The sequence below is a fragment of the Heloderma suspectum genome, chromosome 3 (genome assembly GCF_057233095.1).
Source record: "Heloderma suspectum isolate Gila_16-S chromosome 3, 16-S_ref, whole genome shotgun sequence".
NCBI lineage: Eukaryota > Metazoa > Chordata > Lepidosauria > Squamata > Helodermatidae > Heloderma > Heloderma suspectum.
In genome coordinates, this window is record NC_139460.1 from 214,065,806 (window position 1) to 214,089,260 (window position 23,455).

General features: G+C 43.2%; 1 protein-coding gene across 1 annotated transcript in view; it reads right to left on the bottom strand.

Moving 5' to 3' along the window:
- Positions 1–23,455, bottom strand: part of CDH23 (cadherin related 23) — a 512,093-nt gene that overhangs the window by 429,190 nt on the left and 59,448 nt on the right. The window contains exon 3 of the mRNA XM_084845647.1: positions 22,097–22,174. Within this exon, the coding sequence (XP_084701773.1) occupies positions 22,097–22,174 (78 nt within the window). The remainder of the gene's footprint in view (positions 1–22,096; positions 22,175–23,455) is intronic.

Sequence of the window (23,455 nt, forward strand, 5' to 3'; positions counted from 1 at the left end):
GCAACACCCCCCCCCCAGGCTGCATGTGCACCCAAGGCCTGCAATGTGGCTCCCATGGGTACCCAGACCCCTGCTGCTGTGAAATCCCACCCCCAATTCCCTGTCCAACACCACTTTTCTCCCAACCCAATGCTTCTGTTGATGCCACTTCTCTCCCAGCCCCCAGCAATCCCACATTCAAGACTGCTGTTTTCCCACTACTAGTAGCAGCAGAAAAACAGTAGTCTCAGTGGAGATCATTAGGGGATGGGCACTGAAAGCCTCTCTTGGTCCTGAACAATGCTGCTCAGAGCTGTGTGTTTGTGTGTGTGTGTGTGGGGGGGTTGTCCTGCCCCCCACGAATGACACCACATGTGGTCTGCAGGGCCAAAAATGTTGTTCACCCCTGGTTTAAAGGCTTGCAATTTTTCTTTTATTTTTTTTGTGGCGTTCTGAGTCCCTGAAGTTCTTTTCTGAGACTGGGTCAGGAGAACTTGGCCAGTGTCTCAAACGAATACATTGCCTCTTTCTTCCACCAGCTGTAAAACAAGCAGTGTGTGAATTATGAAGTGGGAGAATTGTCTGTTTATGCAGACTTGAATATTTTAAAGAGGTGAAGCAACAACTCTTGTACCAAGAAATGAGGGGTGTAGAAAAAGTGAACCTCAAGAAATTTTTGTCCTTTTGGATTCTACTACAAAGTCTAGTATCTTGGGTTCCTCACAAACAGGATTTTGATTAATTTGGGGGAAAGTATCAGAGCTTGTTTTTTTATTTTTGAAGCTTTATTCTTTGATTATTTTGCATCTTTTCTAAAAAAAAAAACCAATTATGATCAGATGCATTTTGGAATACTGGTACGGAATTTTCTTTTAAGTCAGCACAGAACTTTAATTTATGACTATTTTTCAAACTCCACTGAGGTAAGAGGGTAATAGCTTTCGGTTGATTTGCTTTCTATAACCTGTCACTCATTGCTGTGTACCTGACAAGACTGCAGACAATATTCCAGTCACAAGGCCAATTTCTCCAAGACAGTGAAGAATACTGGCCACAGAGAAGAATATTTTTCCTCCCTTTTATGCTGACAGAACAACAAGAAAACATATATTTTTTTTAATACCCACATAACCAGATGTTATTTACCAGTGGGAAAAACTACAGCATAGTTCGGTCCTCCTTCTGTATTTTACTGGAATGAAGTGTTATGATAATCAGCACCTAAATATCCATGGTTCTCGATCACATCTGCAATTTAAAATCCTGGGAGAATTACATATGGGACCAGAGGTCTTTTTACAATGTTTAGATGAGCTCCTCCCTTTCTGCATAACTGTAACACCAACCCATTACATACACTTTCCCATAAGTATAATGCCAATGCATTAAGTAGCAGGCATCAGAGATTTGTTGTAGTGGTAGGGAAAAGTTAAGACCATTCCTCAATGTCAGCTAGTGCCCATTAGAGATGGTGGGGGAAGAGGCAGGGCAGCTAACAACAAGCACAGTGAATGGTCACAACAGGCAGAGCCAAAGGTAGGTGGAGCTAAGGACCATAATAGGCAGAATAAGATCAAGATCATGAGTGTAAAGCAGAGGTTGGGAGGGGGGAGCGAAAAATCACACCTTTCTACCCATAACTGTCTGCTCCAGCAGCAACCCATTCCACAGAAAAACAAATGGAGGCTAGGTTTAAAAACAAAAGATTTTTTTTTAAAGAATTAAAAAAACAGAAGCAGTTAGGGGTACGCTCCCAGACCACCCATAGACCCTGAAATCTCAGGACAGCAAGATAAAAATGGAAAAGAACCCACCCCCAAAAGTTGAAACTGGGGGGAAATGTGCAGGAGGTTGGGAGTTCCCACCCCAAGGTGAAAACAATTTACAAAAGAACAGGGGGGGGGGCAGAATACCCCATGATGCCAGGTCAAAAAATAAAGGGGGATCTCTCTCCACCCACCCCATCTCTCTCTCTCTCTCTCTCTCTCTCTCTCTCTCTCTTTCTCACACACACACACACACACACACACACTAAAGCTGCAATCGTATATATACCAACCTAGGAGTAAGTCCCACTGAATTCCATGGGACTTACTTCTGAGCAGATGTGCATAGGATTGCACTGTAAGTTCCCCCACAAGCAAGCAAAAAAAAAAAAAAAAGCTAAAGAATTCACTTGTTATGCTGGCTGCTGCTGCTTCCCTGCATTGTCCACTCCTCCTCAATGTCCTGCTGCCTGGCTTCATTATGCAGGGATACTTTTTTTTTTTTTTTTTAAAAGAAAGTAATTGGGAACTTGGCTGGGGTCATCCCATAGAGCTGTCCCACTTGATGACAAAAATTAAAATTATGAGTGTTCCACCCAGCTGATCACAATGAAACTTTCCCAAGCTGGTGCTGAAGTCCAACCTGTAACATATGCTAAGGCTGACTTTTTCAAGCCATTTCAATGTATTTTACTTATCCTCTTGTGAACATCTTGCAGACCATTCTTATACCATGAAGGTTGGGGAGGATTTTCAATCACTACAGACTAGTTAGTGATAGTGCTGTGGGGCAGAAATTTTTCTAGCACTTTATTTTTCCATAGAAAATTTTCCATTTCATAAGTTCATTAGTAACAACAAATGGATGCCAATTTCAAATACAGTATAAGGCAACTCTGGCAGTTCCAAAGTTGTAATTAAAGTTTTTCAGGTGATTATCTCTAACAAGTATCAAGTATCACCTTACCAACCTACCCAGCCACTGTCATGGAGGACTTGCTCCTGGTGGTTCCACATGGACCTATAGCCCAACTGGAGTCTACCAGGAGAACAACCTTCAGTGTGGTGGCCCCCTTTCTTTGCAATTCCCTGTCCCTGGAGGTCAGGCAGGCACCAAGGCTGGATCTACACTTACCGCCTTTTTTCGCTTCCAATGAGGTTTTACCGCCCACCTTTCACACTACACAGTAGCCGCCTCGAATTAGAACTGGAATTTCCCACTTCTGTGCTCCCGTTTTCAATACCCTAATATCCCGGTATTTCCCCTTAATGTGCTCTGATTTTCCGCCTTCGCTACCATATCCGGGCGTAGTTCCCTCCCCCACCTGTCCATATTCGGCAGTGTTTGTATTTCGCTCCTGTCCAAACACAGCTCTTGACAGCCCCATGTCTTCTTCCAGCTACGGATCGCATAGCTTCCTCAGCAGCCCCTGTTTCCTCAGCAACAAGCAAAGGGCTGGATGTGCGCATGCTTGTCTGATCTCAGAAGCTAAGTGGGGTCGGCCCCAGTCAGTTGGATGGGCGACCGCCTGGGAATCAGGCTTCCTGCACTGAGCAGGGGGTTGTTCTATCCCTTCAAATGAGATTAAGTTTTACCCCCTCCTATCCCCCGCTCCAGAATTTTTTTTATTAAATTAAGGCGTTATCCTCGCAGAATCGGGGCTTCTCCGTGATTTTTTTTTTTCTAATTCAGGCATGATCTTCCAAGATTCGAAGTTGTGAAACTCATGCCTCAATTAGAAAAAAAAAATTGTGGAGAAGTCCCGATTCTGCGAGGATAACGCCTTAATTTAAAAAAAAACATCCGGAGCTGGAGATAGGAGGGGGTAAAACTTAGTCTCATTTGAAGGGATAGAACAACCCCCTGCTCAGTGCAGGAAGCCTGATTCCCAGGCGGTCACCCATCCAACTACTGACCAGGGCCAACCCTGCTTAGCATCCGAGATCAGACAAGCGCGCACAGGAAAACAGCAGGAAAACACCACAGCGCTCAAGTGTGAACCGAGCTCACGCATTCAATGAAGCACTGCAACGGGGAAAATGGGTGAGTGTGAATAATCACATTTTAATGCGAGAGCGTTTAACGCAACGGGACACCGAATTCATTGCAATGGCGGGCGCAATGTAGATAGGCCCCAACACTCTGCTATTTCCAGTAGGGATGGCGGAGAATTTCTCCACGAATCTTCAGGAGGCCGAGTGCCGACGCATTTGGCCCCCCGAAAGTGTTGGGGAAATTCTCTGCCGGCCCCCTGCCCCCCCCCCGGGATGGGACTTACCTTCAGCGAATGTCCCTCTCGGCGGCGGGACCCGGCGGTGGTTCAGCGACGGTTCGGCGGGGGCGGGGGCGGCGGCCGGTCTCCCGACCGGCTGCCACCGCCACCATTACAAAATAAAAAAGTACAGTAAAAAAACACACACACACACCCGTGATAGGCTATGTGATGATTTACGTAGCCTATCACGGCTAGATTTCCAAAGTCAGCCGTGATAGGCTACATAAATCATCACGTAGCCTATCACGGGTGACTTTGGGGGAAAAAAAAAAGTGCATATGCAAATGGCGGCGCCCCATGGGCGCCGCCATTTGCGTTCCTTATTTGGACAGGGGTAGTCTACGTAAAGATTTACGTAGACTACGGCAAAAATAAGGGAACGCTATTTGCGTTGCCCTTATTTTCGCCGTAGTCTACGTAAATCTTTACGTAGACTAGACGTGCCAAAATAAGGAACGCAAATGGCGGCGCTCATGGGGCACCGCCATTTGCGTATGCGCTTTTTTTTCCCCCTAAAGTCACCCGTGATAGGCTATGTGACGATTTACATAGCCTATCACGGCTGACTTTGGAAATCTAGCCGTGATAGGCTATGCAAATCGTTACGTAGCCTATCACGTGTGTGTGTGTTTAACTTTTTTTTTCGCGGCCGGGGAGACGGGGCGCTCCTCCCCGGCCTGAATTTGCCGGCGAGGGATGGGGCGCCTCCCCCTCCGGCCTGAATTTCGGCCGGGTGAGGTGGGGTGCCTCCCCCCCTCGCCTGAACTTTGGGGGGAGAACCGAAGCGCCTCCTCCCCCACCGCGAAGCAAGCTGCAGGACAAGGTAAGTCCCTTTCGTCCATCCCTAATTTCCAGCGGTGTCTGAAAACAGCACTGTTCCAGGTGGCATTCGTTAATTGACCAGTTACAGTTTTTATTGGTATTTTGTTTTTTAAAATAGCATAATTTTAATCTGGTGTTTTAATCTTCTTATCCTTTTACTGTTTTATTTCTTGTGTTCACAACTCCAAAATCTGTTCTAGATATGGAGTGGTATATAAATATTGGAAATAAATATATGAGAGAATATGTGTATATATATATATATATATATATGTGTATATATATATATATATATATATATATGTATGAATGTCACTGAAATACATATATGTCTTATATGTCATATTTTCCAATTTAAATTTTTCCAGAAAATCCATATCACTAGTAGGGATGTACGAAAGTTCCGCCACGGATCTCGGGGAGGCCGAATGCCAGCGTATTCGGCCCCCCGAAATCGGTGGCGGAACAGCCCGCCACCCCCCCCGGGATGGGACTTACCTGGGGCGGATCCTCCTGGCGGCAGTGGTGGCGGCTCCGGTGGCGGTTCGGCGGCTGTGGCGGCCGGTCTTCCGACCGGCTGCCACCGCCGCCATTTCCAAGTTTAGAAAAGCAAAAAAACAAAAAAAGTGATAGGCTACGTAAATGTTTACGTAGCCTATCACGGCTGAGTAAAAAAACAACAAAAAAACGCGCATACACAAATGGCGGTGCCCATGGGCGCCACCATTTGCATTCCTTATTTTGGCACGTCTTAGTCTACATAAACATTTATGTAGACTACGGCGAAAATGAGGGGAATGCAAATAGCGTAGACGCTACGCTATTTGCGTTCCCCTTGTTTTCGCCGTAGTCTACGTAAATGTTTACATAGACTAAGACGTGCCAAAACAAGGAATGCAAATGGCGGCGCCCATGGGCGCCGCCATTTACATACGCGCATGTTTTGTTTTGTTTTTTACTCAGCCGTGATAGGCTACGTAAACATTTACGTATCATGGCTGACTGCAGGGATGCAAATGGCGGCGGCCGGATGTCTGGCCGCTGGTGGAGCCGGCCGGTGGCTCCACAGAATCCCTGCGGAGCAGAGCCGGCCGGCCAGGATTCGGGGGGGGGGAGGGACGGAGCGCCTCCCCCCCGGCCAGAATTTCGGGGGGGAGGGACAGAGCGCCTCCCTTCCAGCATCAGCATAATCCGCGAACAGGTAAGTGACTTTTGTACATCCCTAAACTAGTTAGTGAACAAGCAGATCCTATGGCATATTTAGGTGATCATTTAGCAAGGAACCTGAACACATGTACAGCTTTCTAGCACTAGTCCCATATTATGTGATGAATAAATTTATGTATTTATGTATTTATTTATTTTATATCCTGCCTTTCTACTAAAAATAGTGAGTGCTAAAAGAGGCATAACATAATACTTTTCTGCATGTGGGGCCACAAACTTCCCAAATGCTCAGATATTTGAACTATTTGCCTTTATATCTTGCAAATATAAACCCATGCTAAAATTATGATTACACAAATACTTCTCATTCTGCTGTATGATGGGAAAGTAAAGTAAATAATGAAAACTAGCTTGTACTTCCTCAAGTATCAGTGGTAGTTTGAAATTCTTCTGCCATTTTTTCACTTTGTGTACTTTTTCTCAAACTAATTATTAAAAGTCAATTCATGCACACACACAAAATCATATCTACTAATAGTGCAAATAATGTATTATCTTTCTCCTAGCTTTTTACATCCCACCCACTTCAGCTCTTAAATAAACACCTGCAAAGAACTGACTGTAGCATGCAAAAGAAATCTATCACCGTGAGCTACACTGGGATATTTTGAATGCTCAATAGCATTCTTGGTTCTTCCAATACGGTTAAAGAATATTTATTATATGTTATACTTTATAGCAATAAGTTCCAGGAGCAGTTTTATTAAGCCAATGGAATTTCCCCATACCATTTTTTTAAAGGAACCATCTGTTGATTCTAGAGCCAAAGTTGAAATGGCCTTTTGTATTGTTTCTTGCTTTCTCCAAGAGCCCACCACTTGGAAACCAATACTGCCATGCACACATTTCTGACAAATTCCTGTAGGCTAAACTCCACTTAACTGGTAAATGGGGCAAAGGTCTTACCAGTTATACTGAAGTTAATGGCATTCATTCTGTTTCTCCTCTGTTCTCAATGAAAAATAAGTTAAAATGAGGAGAGGTGTAGAAATATGTACTGACTAGTCCTTGAATAGGGGCATGTGCCTCAACTCCAGAAGGGGTTGAGTTCATTCACCCTTATTCATTTACAGGAGTTCTCAGTCCATTCACTATTAAGATGACAATTAATTCTTCTAGAAATTGCTCCCTACTGGAAGTTTTCTGTATATGGATAATGAGCTCTTGGCAGAGAATTACGAGGAAAATACAGAGCAAGACAACTTCACTGAACTTACAGAAGGTGGGGGAGTGGAACTTGTACTCCAGCACATACAATATTTAAAAGGGAATAACACCTTCAGAAGTTCTCAGAGTCGCTTCCCTTTGTAGCTTCATGTCAATGTAAACAGAACTTTTGTTACCCAAATGCCTAAAAAAGAGGCTTGCCTGTGTTTTTGTATCAGTACTATTTCAGCATAATAGTTAGAAGTATAAATACAGTTTTATTCAGAAATGCAAACATGAAAAGACAAAACGTGCACACTACAGTACAAGGCTATCAAATAAGCAATAATTTGACAGACAGCAACAAACTCAGTTACTAGCACTTAAATGAGTAGGTATTTTTTTTCTCCTCAGACAAAATTAAAATTAAATAAATCTTTAAGAACGGGGTGCATAGCTTGATTTACTCTTGTGCCCCTGAAGCAGATAATCGAACAGATGTTTCACTGAATTGTCTCAGTCTTTTTTAGGGATGTATGAAAGTCACTTATCTTTTCGAAGGGTGACATTTGCAGTGGGGGGGAGGTGCTCCGTCCCTCCCCCCGAAATTCTCCCTGGCCAGCTCTGCTCCTCAGCGACTCCGTGGAGCCACCAGCTGGGGCCGCCTGCAGCCGGACATCCGGCCGCTGGGCAGCCTGCACAGGGATGCAAATGGTGGCCGCCATAGCCACCGCCATTTGCGTCCCTGTATTTTGCCGTGATAGGCTACATAAATATTTGCGTAGCCTATTGTGGCTAAAGACAGGGGCGCAAATGGCGGCCACTATGCCATTTGCGCCCCTGTCTTTTGCCGTAGTAGGCTACGTAAATATTTATGTAGCCTATCATGGCAAAAAAAAAGGGAACGCAAATGGTGGCTGCTGTAGCTGCTGCCATTTGCGTTCTCTTTTTGTTGTTGTTGCCATTATAGGCTACATAAATATTTCGCACTGCTTTGCAAATGGTGGCCGCGTCTGCGGCCTCATTTGCTTCTTCATTATAGCCGTGATAGGCTACGTAAACACTTATGTAGCCTATCACGGCTAACGCAGGGACAACATTTGCGTCCCTGCGGAGGCTGTGATAGGCTATGTAAGTATTTACGTAGCCTATCATGGCTATAATGAAGAAGCAAATGAGGCCACAGACTCGGCCACCATTTGCAAAGCAGCGCGAACGGCAGCAGGTAGGTGCTCCATTTCGCGCGCCTTTCGCGGGGGGGCGGGGGGCTTCGTTTCGCCAAGGATTTCAGGGGGCCGAATGCACTGGCATTTGGCCTCACCGAGATCCGTGGTGGAATTCTCTGACATCCCTAGTGTTTTTCCTCCTAGGTTACAGTTAATTCAAGACTCAGAAAATATGAATGAGCTTTGAACACATCTTCTGTTCATTTATGTGGTCAATATATTTTAACAGCTAGCAAATGCACTCCTCTCACCATCCCTCCCGTGTCTCTCTCACACACCAGATTTAAAATAGAAACCAGTTCTTTCATTTATTATCAGTGGGCACTATCCAAAGACCTGAGTACACACAGGCTTCCCATTCTCTTATGTGAAAGGAAATGGTGATTTCTCATTGTGCATTCACAGAGGAGAATAAAGAAGCATCAACTAGCAGCAAAGTTCCACACATGCATACAAAACAGTGAACCTCAGTCAATGGGTACAATCAATCCAGTTCCATTAGAATGGCCAGTGTGCTACTTCACATGGCTCGATTGCTCCTGTGGCCAGGGAGCAGCTAAACAACCTTCCATCCCTGGGGTTGTTTATTTTGACATTTGAACACAGAATTCTGGCTTGTCTCTCCCTTGATGCTGGCTCATTCATAGGGCTTCTTCGCATGGAGCTTTTATCCTGCTATTGAGATGGCACACTCACGGAAGTTTGCCAGCCCTTTACATGATGCCGTCAACCTCCAGGGCATCTCCCACACTAAATTACCTTTATTCCATTTTTAAGAAAATTGGAGATAATGAGGTATCAGATTACCCTGCTTGTGTTCCACTTGAGTTCCCTCCGTGAAAAAGGAAAAGCCACAAGCACAGGCACTAGACCATAGCGCCATCTAGTGGCTCTATAATGAAACATATGGAAGACTCAGATAAGGGGGAAAAGGGGGGGAAGGGGAGGAGGGAAAGGAAGCACATGTAAAGTGAGTCCACTCTGATCTTGCATTTAAAATGGAAGCAGAAAGCCCCGTTTTAAATGTGGGATTTTAGCTGTTGTAGAGATGCTCATAATAACCCAGGATTTAAAAAACAAACAAACCTGAGTTGCCGTGACATGTAAACTGGGCCAAGGAGTGAAGTTGTGCCTATACTGACACTGGCTATGAATTACACCTGTGTTTTTCACTGCTTCTCTCATGTTAAAATAGCATTAGCAGATGGGTAGGTTGGTGAGTGTGGGGGTTTTAATGATTCTGTCTTATGCTATATCTATGCTATATGTCTTATGGCAAATTGTTCCCTAAGGAGGCTTGGTTGTGCCAGATACTATTGTTTTAGATGGCAGGCAAAACATTCCTAATTGGGATAGTATTTTAATTGCGTCTGCATGGTAGGATGTTTCATCCAAGTTGATTTTAGAGGCACATTTGCAATATGTGTTCAATACACGTTATCCCCTTTGTTATATTCCCCATACCCAACACTTGTGCTCCATTCATTCTAACAATTTTAAACAAACAAAATATTAGCATAACTCGTGACAAACAGAAGATGCTATATGGTTGTTTTAAACTACTTTGTGCTGGGGTTTGTCCCAAAGGCAGCATATAAATGCTGCAATAAATAAATAAAAATAACCTAAGAGCCACAGTCACACTATAGTCACATTAAAATGTTCACAACCTCAGCAATCTGGGCAAGATTCCTTGTGTAATAAAAAGGAAAGGAATTTCCCTACTCTTTGTCGTAAATATAGCCAAGCTATAAACTGAAGGCATACATATATTGAACATGCCACTAAATGGCAGAGAATGAGCTAGTTAAAAAAACACCCCAAACATATGTTTATCTGTAAGCACAGTTTCAAGTCACAAAAGAAAGTTATTAAAACATATGCTTAAGCACACTGCTGAAATGCAGCCTTAAAACTGCATAATTGCAGACAGTAAGTTAATTCTTCAAACTCTTGACCTCATTCTAAAGAGATATAAACAAACTACAGGTGTTTAATGTAACAGTTCAAGCACTGAAAATTAGTATTCAGTATAGTTTACATTTAGGACTGGTAATCTGAACACAGGATTGGGCCAGTTTTCTCTCTCACAGCCGAAAGGAAGGCAAGAGTTTTATATCTACAGTGATTTCCCCACATATAGCAGCATGTCATGATTTCTATTTATTAACCACCATGCCATGGTTACTACAAATAGGTGGGACAGTACTTGCCAAGATGCTTCTAACTAGGCACAATATGAAGATGTCATACAGCAGCACATCTACATGAGATTGCATGCAACTATGTAGGAGAAGTGGTATTTCTGGCTATTACTGCATGATATAAGACTTGCCTCTATCATGGGTAGGGATGTCAGAGAATTCCGCCACGGATCCGAAATCCGTGGCGGAACGAAGCCCCCCTGCCCCCCCACCCCGCGAAAGGCACGCAAAATGGAGCACTTACCAGCTGCCGTTCGCGCTGCTTTGCGAACAGCAGCCGCAACTGCGGTCGCCTTTCGCTTCTTCATTATAGCCATGATAGGCTACATAAATACTTACGTAGCCTATCACGGCTAATGCAGGGACACCATTTGTGTCCCTGTGGAGGCCGTGATAGGCTACATAAATACTTACATAGCCTATCATGGAAAAAAAAAAGAACACAAATGGCGGCGGCTACGGCAGCTGCCATTTGCGTTCCCTTTTTTTTTTGCCGTGATAGGCTACATAAATATTTATGTAGCCTATTACGGCAAAACACAGGGGCGCAAATGGCGGCCACTACGCCATTTGGGCCCCTGTCTTTTGCCGTGATAGGCTATGTAAATATTTATGTAGCCTATCACGGCAAAATACAGGGATGTAAATGGCGGCGGCTACAGCAGCCGCCATTTGTGTCCCTATGCAGGCTGCCCAGCAGCCGGATGTCCGGCTGTGGGCGGCCCTGGCCGGTGACTCCACGGAGTCGCTGTGGAGCAGAGCCAGCTGGGGAGAATTTCGGGGGGAGGGACGGAGCGCCTCCCCCCCCACCGTGAATGTCACCCTTCGAAAAGGTAAGTGACTTTTGTACATCCCTAATCACGGGTAGAGTGAGTTCCAGGTGCTCCGCCCCGCAGCCTCATCTCAGAGGGCCTTGGTGGAAGCTGTTTAAGGTAGTCAAAAGGGCAACACAAGGGAAGCCCAAGGACAAGGGTGGGAAATGTTGCTCCATTCACTCCATAAAAAAACACTCTTTTGGCAGGAATGAGGAAGGATGCTTCCAGACAGAGGGATCCCAGCAGTAACAATCCGAAAGCATTGTGCAGCTATTCCTTCTTTGCTTACTTAATGGATTTTCCACAGTAAGAAAAATGATTGAAGAAACAGTGGGAAAACATGGGGTGGGGGTTATGAGTGGAAGATGACATCTGAACCCCTCTAAAACTCTGTGAACAATGGCACAATAAAAGTCATGTCTGGAAGCACCCAAAAAGGAGGGCTGGGCAACCTCCCCCCCTTTTTTTGTCGAGGGCCACATTCTCTCATGGGTGATCTGTTGGGGGCCTCATGGTGATAGTGGGTGGGGACAAAGCCCAAAGTGGGTGGGTCACCCTTTTTGTCTCTTTCTACCCCCCTTTCTGTTTCTCATTTCCTCCCACCCAGTGGGCTACCAGGGAGGGGACAGATTGCCCTGGCCAGAGGTCTGAACTGATTGCATGCAGATTACTTTTGAAATTAGGATGAAGGCTACATGAAAATAGTCTGAGAGCTGCAGGTTGGACAACCCTGAAATAGATTCTGCTCCTAAGTAACAGCATTAGGTTGAAAACACTTTGTCTACCAAATTCCCCAACCTCTGGCTCTTATTTATTTCTGTAGTTTCCCACGGCCATACTGTGGCCACACAGAAGGCAGTCCTATGAGTGGACATCAGAAAAGGGGTTGCTGGGTAGCAGGCAGCTCATATGCTGGACATTAAGTTTTGACTTATGGTTTATTCAAATGTTTGTCATTCATTGCTTTCAACCAACTACCTTGAATCCTAGGTAACTGAGGGACAGTGTGGCAGGGCAATTACACTTGAGAAAACAGATTAGGATTCTTTAGCCCAAGGCAAGTTTATATTGTCATTCATTACAGGAAAGGAGGAAAAAAGATACCAGCGATTTTTCTTGTCATGAAACTTACTTGTAAATGTAATCCCGTGTAGACAAGTGTATATTTAACCACAGTCTTAAAATGTGAATTTTGTCATAGTTCCTCATCAGGGCTGGTGTCAGCACCTGGTATCCTTGAGCAGCTGCCAGGACCCCAGCACCTCAGCAGGGCCCACTGCAGATGCCTGCCCTGAGCCCTCCTTAAAATACGTTCTCTGGACTGGTGCTCTGAACAGCACTGAATGGCTGGGTCTTGCTGTCATTTTAACTTCCCACAATGTCCTGGAGCTACATATCATTGGGGGCACTGTGGGAAGTAAAAATGGTGGCTGCTCAGAACTCTGAGGCCTGGTCCAAGTAAGCCCACCAGGGCCCACCAGTGCAGGAGGAGGCCCAGCAAAGGCCACTTTGCCCAAGGCCCCCTCAGACCCAGAGCCAGTGCTGTCCCTCATGACCCGGTTAAATAGAAATCCAGTGGCATAGAGAGGTTGATTTTGAACAGGAGTGGGGAACCAGGAGCTCTCCACATGGTGTTGGACACCAAGTCCCATCAGCCCCAGTCATCATGGCCACTTGTCAGAGATGATTGGAGCTTGGGGGCAATAAAATCTGAAGAGCCACAGGTTGTCCACCCCTGAGTTAGAAGAAAACTTCCCCATGAGATGACAGTTGAAGGGAAAATCACAATGTGGTGACTGAAGAGGACTCTGCGTGTGCCAGCCCTGCAAGGCAGGAGGGCTGCCACACAATCTTGCTTTGATTCTGCAGCCACGGGGCCTTTATTCTCCCTGGCTTGTGGGCTGCAGGGAATCCACACAGCATATGGGTTACCATTTGGGGAGGAGGGCTGAAATCCAGATACCACTGGGAGAGCTTCCACCCATTTCTCCTTGTTTCCTCCCAAATAAAAGCAGGCAATGTAAAAGCAAGCAACTAAGTAAGGGGGTGGGGGATATACCTTTATGCATAAGCAGCTGATCCCAGAGTCTGCATTAGGAAGATTTTATTAAATGGGGAAGAAAGGGATTAGAGAGAAAGTAAGCAAGGTACAATACAGAAAACAAACGGATTATAGATAGCCTACATCGAGTATCTAAACAGCCAAGTTCAAATTCCCATGGGTTTCCTCAGATTACAAGTTGAGGTCAAAACATAATACCCTTCCTTTATACTATATAGTCTGGGGGTTCTTCATTGGTGGGATTCCCTCTTCTTGTCAATCAGGAGCTGGTGAGGGGTGTCTGGTATAACCCCCAAGTGGATAGGTGATGGCAGATACAAACTTGCCAAGGCAGGAAACTGGGAAGGAGAGATGCTAATTGGAGGGGTTTCCCTCCCTCTGCGCTGCTAGACACATTTATCAAGAAAAAGGCTCATCCTGTGGTTTGGAGAAAAAGCAGGAAGTACTGATAGAGGGCAGCCAATGACACTGACACACAGAAGCTCTAGAATTATTTTTTTCCCTCACATGAAACAGAGCTGACCTGTGGAAGCCTCTGCCACTAGAAGTAGTGGTGATTCATCGTATAACTGGATTTTTCAAAGGCAATCCAGGGAAGGCAGAAAAATCAAACCCAAAATCAACCCCATCAAAGCTTATTCTCAGAAATTAATTTTCTCTCAGCTCCTTTTAAGCACTCTTATTGATATCACTTCATTCATACCAGACCTGTCATTTAAACAGCAATCTCTATATCTTCAAGAGCTGTAAAAGGAGATGGAAGGGAATACATACGTGGAGAGATCTGAGATACACACACACACAATACTAAATAGATCATCTCCAGCACAGTAGAACATGTGAGTTCTCATTGCTTTCCTTGCTCACAAAGAGGCAAACCCTATAAGAGAAACACTGCTATCATTAAAGCCTTCTTATAGACAGATGCTTTAGGTAAATTTTCACAGTACCCTGGCCCTTGTAGCAAGCTTGCCTTAAAGTGGCTTACTCACAACTTGGATTCAAAATATGCTCCTAGCCCACCGTATCTTTTCCCCAAGCAAGGGAAAGGCAGCAGGGGAAGGGAAGGTTTTCAGCAGAAAAATGGCATGTGGGAAAAGAGTTAAGGAGCCACTCTCCCAAACATACAGTGATCTTCAAGGGTAGACTGCAACCTCACCAACAGCCACATTGCATACAAAACAAAAATATCTCAAAAAGGATCAAGGAACTATAGCTCCACTGTAGTTCCACCATCACTGGCAAGTCTACAACAAACAGAACAAAATGCATGAAGCACAGTCCAAAATGCACAGTTGGATATTCTTTGTTTGACATATTGAAATCAATGGGATTAAGTGCATTTAACTCTGCGTTAAACAGTGTTCAAGGTAAACAAATATAGTTCAACAGGTGGCTTACTACTGACTTTGCTACTGCTTTCCAGCAATCCGCTGGGCTTCATTTAATTTGCACATGGTTGATGCCCAGTTAGTACCTCATTATTGAGTTGCCTGCAGTATTTTCTTTAGTCTTGCACATTTCTTCTAGCTTGAAATAGCTTCGTGTGTGTGTGTGTGTGTGTACACATGCTCAGTGGCTACATTGAAATGTCACAATAAATTATGATTTACCTTGACAGGAACAAGCCTAGGGTCCCCACCAGGCTCATGCCCTCCTCCCTCCCCTTTCCTTCTCTTCTGAAACTGAGAGGAGATCTGAAGTTTTCACTCCCAATTTCAATTAACCACAGTTTAGTGCTATATTTGAAACATAAACTGTGGTTAATCTTAACTATGTTTTGTTGAAACAAACCAGCTTCATAAATCATTTGAAGTTGGGTGGATTCAAACAAACAATAGTCAAGATTGACCACAGATTGTCAGGTTCAGACATCAGAATGAGCTGGAGCTGCCATTAATTAAAAATGGAAGTGAAAGCTGGTGAACTCCTCCTAGTGGCTATGCTAGATTAGAAGGGGATGTGAAGAGACCTAGAAGGAGGCTAGAGGTTTTCCTATTGCAATACACCATGATATATTGTGATGTTTCCATGCAGACATTAGCTTCCATTAGTACCTAGCAAGGAAAGATGTATGGGAATTTGCAATCTGAAGAGGATCTTGTGCAGGCAAAGCTACGTTATTACTATGCATGTATATACTACATCAGTGTGCATGATGCTTTACAGCAGTTGTTGAACCTCTTTCGGCCCAAGGGCTGACTTCCATTTCAGAGAAGCTCTCAAGGTAGCTCCAGTGGCAGATGAGACTGAAGGCAAAAGGGGCGGGTCCAAAGGCAAAAGGGGCAATGCCCAAAATACAAAAAACATACCTAAGTATTTTAGCTTAGAACTCTTACTGCCAGTAGCAAAGTCTTAGGAGAGGCATTTGAACTTTTTAGAATGGGGAAATCTGCACAAAACCAGGGAAACTACCAAACGATGGGAGGCATGTCCATCTGTGCAGTGCACCAGGCGAGTGGGAAGACAGGTACACATCCACTCTCCTCCATGTGATGGGTGAGAATGGGGAAGATAGATCATCTGACCCAGTCCCTATGACTTTGTAAACAACCAACTGTGTCGAGACAGAGTTTGTGGAACTGGAGCTTCCCTGACAACTACCCATATGGCTAGATATATTGAATAAGTTCTCTGAAATCCTTGTACCCACAATTCTAGAACTTCCCATAACCTATGCTCCAAGTTAGAGAAGGAAATTCTTGATGGGCTAAGATTTTTTATGACACCCACAAAATTAAGCAAGAGATTAAATTCTTATTTCATGAGCAATGGAATACCAAGCAAAAATCATCAAGGATTTCTTTTTCTTTTTTTTTTACTGAGAAAAATTATTTATTCTCTATGCCAAAAAAGTAATTATGCCTGTCAGAAATATCAGGAGAGGTGCCATATGTTCCTGCATGACTATTCCAAATAGAGGTAGGTTTCTCACATGCATCAATCAAGTGACTGCGAAGAAACATTTTAATGTCATATATATATATATGAGATACACTTACACACAAATCTATTATACACGTACATACACAGACAATGAGATATTTCCAACAACACACACAAAGACCCTTATGTTTTACTAAACAAATTGAAAACCATATGTCAGAAATCACCAGGTCTCAAATCAGGAACCTAACACTACAATTTAGCCTAGTGAGCACACTGGAACCACGTGTGGTCACACCATAGAGCCCTCTTCAGTCCTAGAACGAAATAGGGCTGAGAAACATCTGCCCAATTGGCAGGAATTGTGCCCTTTGGATAATCCAGGCCTGGTATAAACAATAGGACCCTGGCCTTCAGCCTTTCTCTGACCAACAAAACAGTACAGGCTACACCTGCTGGACTGAAGACCACACAGTTTGGGTCTCAGCCTTGTATAAAAACCAGCTATGTCCTCAGCCTGGCTCTGACATCTTAAAGCAGCCTTCTCCAACTTTGTGCCCACCAGACAGGTTGGACTACAACTCCTATCATCCCCAGCCACAATGCCCAGCCATACAGTGATCCAGGCAATGGGGAAAGCTTGATGGATGTATGTATGTATGTATTTAATTTATTAATCGCCCATCTGGCTGGTCACCCAGCCACTCTGGGCGATGTACAGAGTGTCTAATACCTTAAAACAATACAATTCTACAGTAAAACCATCATTCTAAAAATACCCTAACCCACCCCAAATGCCTGCCTGAACAACCACGTTTTAAATGCATGGTGGTGGACCCTTCTCCCTTTCTTTCTATTTACACAGACCTTAGGACTGAATCTAAGCGACACTTATGCCACTCCTCAGAAGTTAGCGTTTTCTCGTGTAATAAAGAACTGTGCTGTGAAGAGACCCCCCATATCTTGCGCATTCCCTTGGAGAGCAGAGCCTAGGGCTAGACTGCAAGGTGAGCAGGTAAGTTCCCCCCAATATTAGCCATGCCCACGAGCTATTACAGGAAGAGGATAGGAAATAGAAGTAGAGACTTAGAATACTGGACTTGGAGAGAGCAGCAAGATTTTCACATGGCCAGGAATTGCAGAGGAGAAAACACCACTTGAACTTCCCTTGATCAGTTTAAAACTACCAGCCAAATTTAGGCCGCAGGCCTTGAGTGAGGGAAGCGCATATTAATATTTTACTTTTATACACACATGGTTTATACTCTTCACACCGCACTAGGTTGTATATGTCAGTCATTACTTCTGGGTGAAATAACTGACAAGGGGGTCAGTCCACCTGAAAATTGCTCTCCAAAGATCTAAATGAAACAGATGGGCATTGATGGTGTTTTCAAGGAAATTAATCAGCCTGGACTAGCAGCGATGCCAGAAGCTTCATAGGCCCAATCTAGCCTAATGAATTCCGAGCTCTCTGTCTTAATAGCTCATGACAAGACTAATTTACTCATGTAAGTGATTAGAGAGGGAATTATCGCTTTAATTGTTGCTTAACACTCCTTTAGGTATCACGTGGGGGAAGGGGGAGGCAGTTCAATTCAAGCCAGGTAGAAGGGGGGGGGATTTATTGGAGGAGGGATGGGGAGGAAGAAAATAATTGTATTAATGTAAATGAGTTATAGAAGATGGGAGCAGGCTAAAGGTGGTGAAGTGACACCATCAGGGCTTGTTCTCCAGCAACATTTATAAAAGCAAAAGTGCTCAAGGACAACAAGACGTTTCCCCAAGGTATTTTTCCCCTTACACTGGCATACTGCTCTTTGCAGCCCTGATTCGCTTAGGCATTTTTGGTTCGGAAAATAACCCTTTTCCCCCATATGCATGACATCAATAAACAACCAACCAGAGTTTACTAAATGTGGACATAATTGACGGCAAATGAAGTGAATTAAGAGTGAAGGCAGTGGCTACTGAATTTTTCCTTCAGGAACACCCTCACATAGCCAGATCTGATTAGCTGTGTAACGTACTACAAAGAAAACACAGTGACAAAGTTGTACCTGACTGAGGCTGTGAAAAGGCTCGCAATGGACTTTGAATACCAGTCATGTACACGGTCATCTGAATATGTGTTGGGACAGTAGAACTTCTGCCCTCTCCCTAGTGGGGAAAAATTGGCAAAAAGCTACCAGCAAAAATCTCCAAAGAAGGGCACACCTGTTTTGCCCAGGGAAAAAATGTTATTGAAAAGCATCCCATCTCATTCCATTGCCACCACCACCTGATACTTTTATTAGTGCTCATTAGCTGGCTGAGAATCCAGTAGAAATCATGAGTCACAGGGAAAAATTTGAGAAAGGATCAAACCACCAGTCTTATTAGTTCACCTCAGCACTAATTTATTGTATTTAGTAGGTGTCACCCCAGTTCAAGATCAGGATCTCTTAACCATATTAAAGGGCTTTACAGCAATCTTCTTCAACCTGATGCCTTCCAGGGAGGAGGAAGGGAAGTGAAGAAAAAAGAAAAAAAAAAATTTCCCTCTCGCTCCGCCTCCCCCTCCCCCTCTCCTTCCCCCCTAAAGAATTGAGTTTAAGCTCCAACACCCCCCAGTCGCCAATGTCATTCTATTTTAAAGACTGTATCTATAACCTTAACAATCTTACAATTTAATAAACAACCTTACATTTCTATATCATATCATCAATCTTATATCAAAGAAAGAGGTCTAGAATTCATTCCCAAAAGCCTAGTATTATTAGTTTTATATATATATATATATATATATATATATATATATATATATAATAAAACTTAATAAAAACCTTCAACATTCAGTAATATATTCTGTACTAGATATGTTATCTATTTTAAAATAAAAGCAAGAAAAAACAAGAAAAAATAAGAAATGAAAGAAAATAAGCAAATATATATATAATCATTTATCTTCTGAGTTAGCCTATATCATATAGGCTAAATAGAAACGATTAACAAAGCTTGTTTAAAAATTCCAGTTCATGGGGTTGTAACAAGAGTCTCATGCATTTTTACGCTCAGCCAAGCCTCTGCCATTTCATGATTTTGAAACTTCTTAATCTGACCTTCAGACACAATGCAAAGAGTAGCAGGATATTTTAAGTAGTATTGTAATAAGTTCATTTGTTTTGCCAAGTTCTTTGCTTTGATAAATTGCCTTCTTTTATCCGCCACCTCTTTGATGTAATCAGGAAATAACATAATTTCATCTTGTCTCCAGGAAAGACTTCGAGCTTCTCTTGCCAAGCGCAGGATATAATTCTTTGTGGAGACTTTTACAAATTGAGCTATGATGGTGTAATCAGTCCCTTTAGCATTTGGCACACAAAATGCCTGCTCAATATCAAGTAAATAATCAGATGGAATAGGGAGTATCTCATGCAAAAGTTTATCCACAAAAACAAGCAATTTTACACCATTAGGCAAATTTTTAATCCCCAAATACGTACATTGGATCTCTTCGTGAAAGCTTTCAGTTGAGAAATTCTATCAGAGGTGTTTTTAAAATAGATTTGAGTCATAGTTTCATTTCCAGCCACACAGCCTTCAGGCTCATTAATGTTGGTCTCCATTTTTTGCCATGACACGTTAATTAAATCTACAGCTCCTTGCAGGGAGGTGATGGAATTTTGGAATAAATCCAGCCTCTTGACCTGCTCCATAAATTGCAAAGAAAAAGTCTTTATCAGCATAAATAACTCCCCTATATCTTCTGTCTTCGACATTTTGGACACAGAGGATGCGGGGGGAGTGGATACCAGCTCCTTTCTTCTCCTTGGCACAGACATATTTCTCTCCCACAGATCTTACAGGTCCTCAGATATTCTCAAATATTGTTAATGTTTCTTAAATCATCCCTCAAAGGTTGTTGATATTTCTTAAAGCATATATTATATGGAACACATCAGCTCTGTTTTCTCCTATAAAATAAGAGTCTCAGTACAGCTTTTTGCGTTGGTAAAGCTCTGGGGAGATAATCCTGGAATCTGGCCCCCCCACTATCACGTGGGAGTTACCTTTCTCCAAGATGTTGTCCAGAACTGTTGCCTTGCCCCCCCTTTCCATTCCAGGGGGGAGATGAAAAGGTTTTTCAACCTTTTAAAAAGCTGTTTGAGAAAGTTCCCACGGAGCCCCGTGGGAAGCTACCAGAGCGACATCAGTCCTGACCGGAAGTCGACAATGAAGACTTTAAGGTTACAGAGGGGTCTAAATATGCTTTGGGACTTGCAGAAGTTGGTTATATATGCTTAAAATGGCCCTCTGAGCATGAACAAACTGCTTGTTCCTCTCACAAAAGTAATCCAAGCCAGTTACCAGGTACCCAACTTTGCAACCCCGACACAGGAGGTAGACCTTTAAGTCTCCTCTTGAAGCAGAAGAGGAGGTCACAGTACCTTCTCCTACCTGTTTAATACTCCCCTTTCTTACATGCTGATAGTCCTGCTTAGCACATCAGGTAAGAGAAGGGGCAGACAAACAGGACTGTTGAGGGGAAAAGGTAGGCGAAGCTGTGCTTACCTCATCTACACTGTAACAGAGATTGGAAGGATTTATGCATGAGTTGCAAGGTGGCCATTCTATGCACACTTGAAATTAGATGTAAGGGCTCCCACAGCACATGTATTTGTTACATTAGAAATTTGACATTAGAAATTCACGCCAACATGAAATATTTATAATCCTAATGTACAAGGCCTGTTTTGAGGCATCTGAGAATTACTGGAGCTATAGAAACCTATTCCTGCTAACCAGATCAACTTTAATATTTTCATTAAAGGACCTCTTAAGTATCCCCCCCTCTATATATCTTCATCTAACTTCCTTTCCCTAAGGATGCATGAATTGACAGCGGTGTGCTGTAAGTATGAACTCAAGGAGAGGAGCCACACACAAGAAAATAGAGGGCTCTGCTGTTGGGACCCTGATAAGATCACAGCTATTAGCTTGAACAGAGAGAGCAGCCCATCATGCTTAAGAATCGTCGTCTGTGCACACACAGGGCTTACAATCAATTCAAACAGCATTACAAGCCATCCACAGGTCCTGATTGAAGAGCACAGGTTTAATGGACTGAGAATCTGGAAAGAAGCTGAGAAAGGCCCAATCGATTCCTAGGTTTACTAAAAGTGATCATTAACAAAATAAATAAATAGAAGCTACATCTGTCAATCAAACCCTGAAGTATTTTGCCAAGGGCACATTTATTCCCCCCCCACACACACACACACCCCATAGCTGGTCACAGCACTGCTCCCCTTCTTTCTTGAAAAAAAACCCTTTCCAAAATACAAAGGCTTGAATGATGGAACAGGAATAAGCAAATACATTCTAGTATTCTGGTCTTAGCATCTCCCCCCCCCCATTTTTTTACATGGGATATCACAGCCATGTTCAAACTGCACCTAGTCTAATTCCCTTTTAACCAGATCATAGACATTCTGTTGATGAGGCTGTTGGTTTCAGTTTATCAGCCTTCTGAAAGCAACCAAAGTGAAATTTTAGTGCTCTAGAAGGAGATCTGTTTTCCTTTTATAGGCAGCTCCTTTAAAATCGACATGCTGAATTGCCATTCTAATTTTCTCCCTTCCCCAAAGGCAGCTGGATGCAAAAATGCCATTTTACTCATTAAACACAATGCTTAATGCACTTACCCACTGGAGTATCTTCATTGATCAACAGGTATGTGTCGAAGAAATAATTTATGAAGTACGGCAATCGATTGCTCACACCTGGAAAAGTTGGGAAAGATAAAATACTTTATTTATATTTATGAAGTCATGTATATATTGAGAGAATTAACATTTTGTTAAGAGTATAGCTCTGAGCAAAATAGTTGGGATTGCAATGGGCAAAAAGGGAGCTCTTCGCATGGCCAAAGCAATATCTAGACCCAGCTGAGCTATTGAAAAGCGCTTATTCCTCATTTTATTCAGGCACAGCAAATTCATCTAGTGCTCAAACGGAAACAGAGAGAGGATCCCAGATCTCTAGGTGCAGGCCAGAAGAGGTGCCAAGAGATATAGGAGGCTACAGTGGGTGGCATTCCTGTCTAGGATGCATAAATATTTAGAACCTTTCCATACAAAGGGTTTTTTAAATTAACAAACTCACACATTTCTCAAGGTAATGTTTCTGTTGAAAGCACTGTACAATTTTGATGTACTCAGAATAATGGGAAAATGGGATGTTTCCTCAAGTTAGTGTGTTCGTCGTGATTGTGACTGTGGCATGGAATGGGGTTGAGAGAGTGTCACAGGCACCGACTGCAAGGTTTATGACTAGTGATATTTGTAAAGTTCTTAACTGACTGGCTTGGAATACTCATTAGCCCAGCTCATAATGTGAAGATGTATTCTAATCAAGTGCCATTTCCCTGAGAAGTTCTTCTCCAGCTCAGAATGTAAAATGATATTCTGAACAGTCAATCAACATTTAGTTGATCAGGTACCCAAAGCTAACCTTCTTGCAGGTGCATGCACAAAGTGCTTTAAGTTCTTTAACTTACTCTCTCTGAAGCCCTTGTTGATCGTTAAGAGCTACATGATCAGGCCAACCAACAAGGAGTCCTTTGCTTAATGAGGATCTTCTCTCTACCTTTGGATTAGGTCAGTTCTCTATTTTTTGATTAGGTCAGTTCTCTCAGCTGGTTCTTGCAAAAAAAATTGTGTGGTTGTTGTTCCTCCTCCAGACAGAAATCCCTTTCTTGTTCCCAAGTCTGTTTGTTTTGGCATTGGGATGTGATGTAGAATTACCAAGAAGTAATCTGCCACAGCTAGGACTGGGAACTACAATTTCCAGAGGGGACTGTGTTGACGTGCATGTTCATGGCACCATCAGCATGCACTTAGTAACATTTCAGGCAGTTCAGATAACTTTGTGAACAGGAAAGATTGTTTCCCAAATACTCACCAAGTAAGCTCAGTAATTATGGAAGTAATCCCAAAATCAAGTTGGAGGGGAATTCACCCATCACTATTTAGGACATGAGCAATGACAAGTAATAGAAGTTT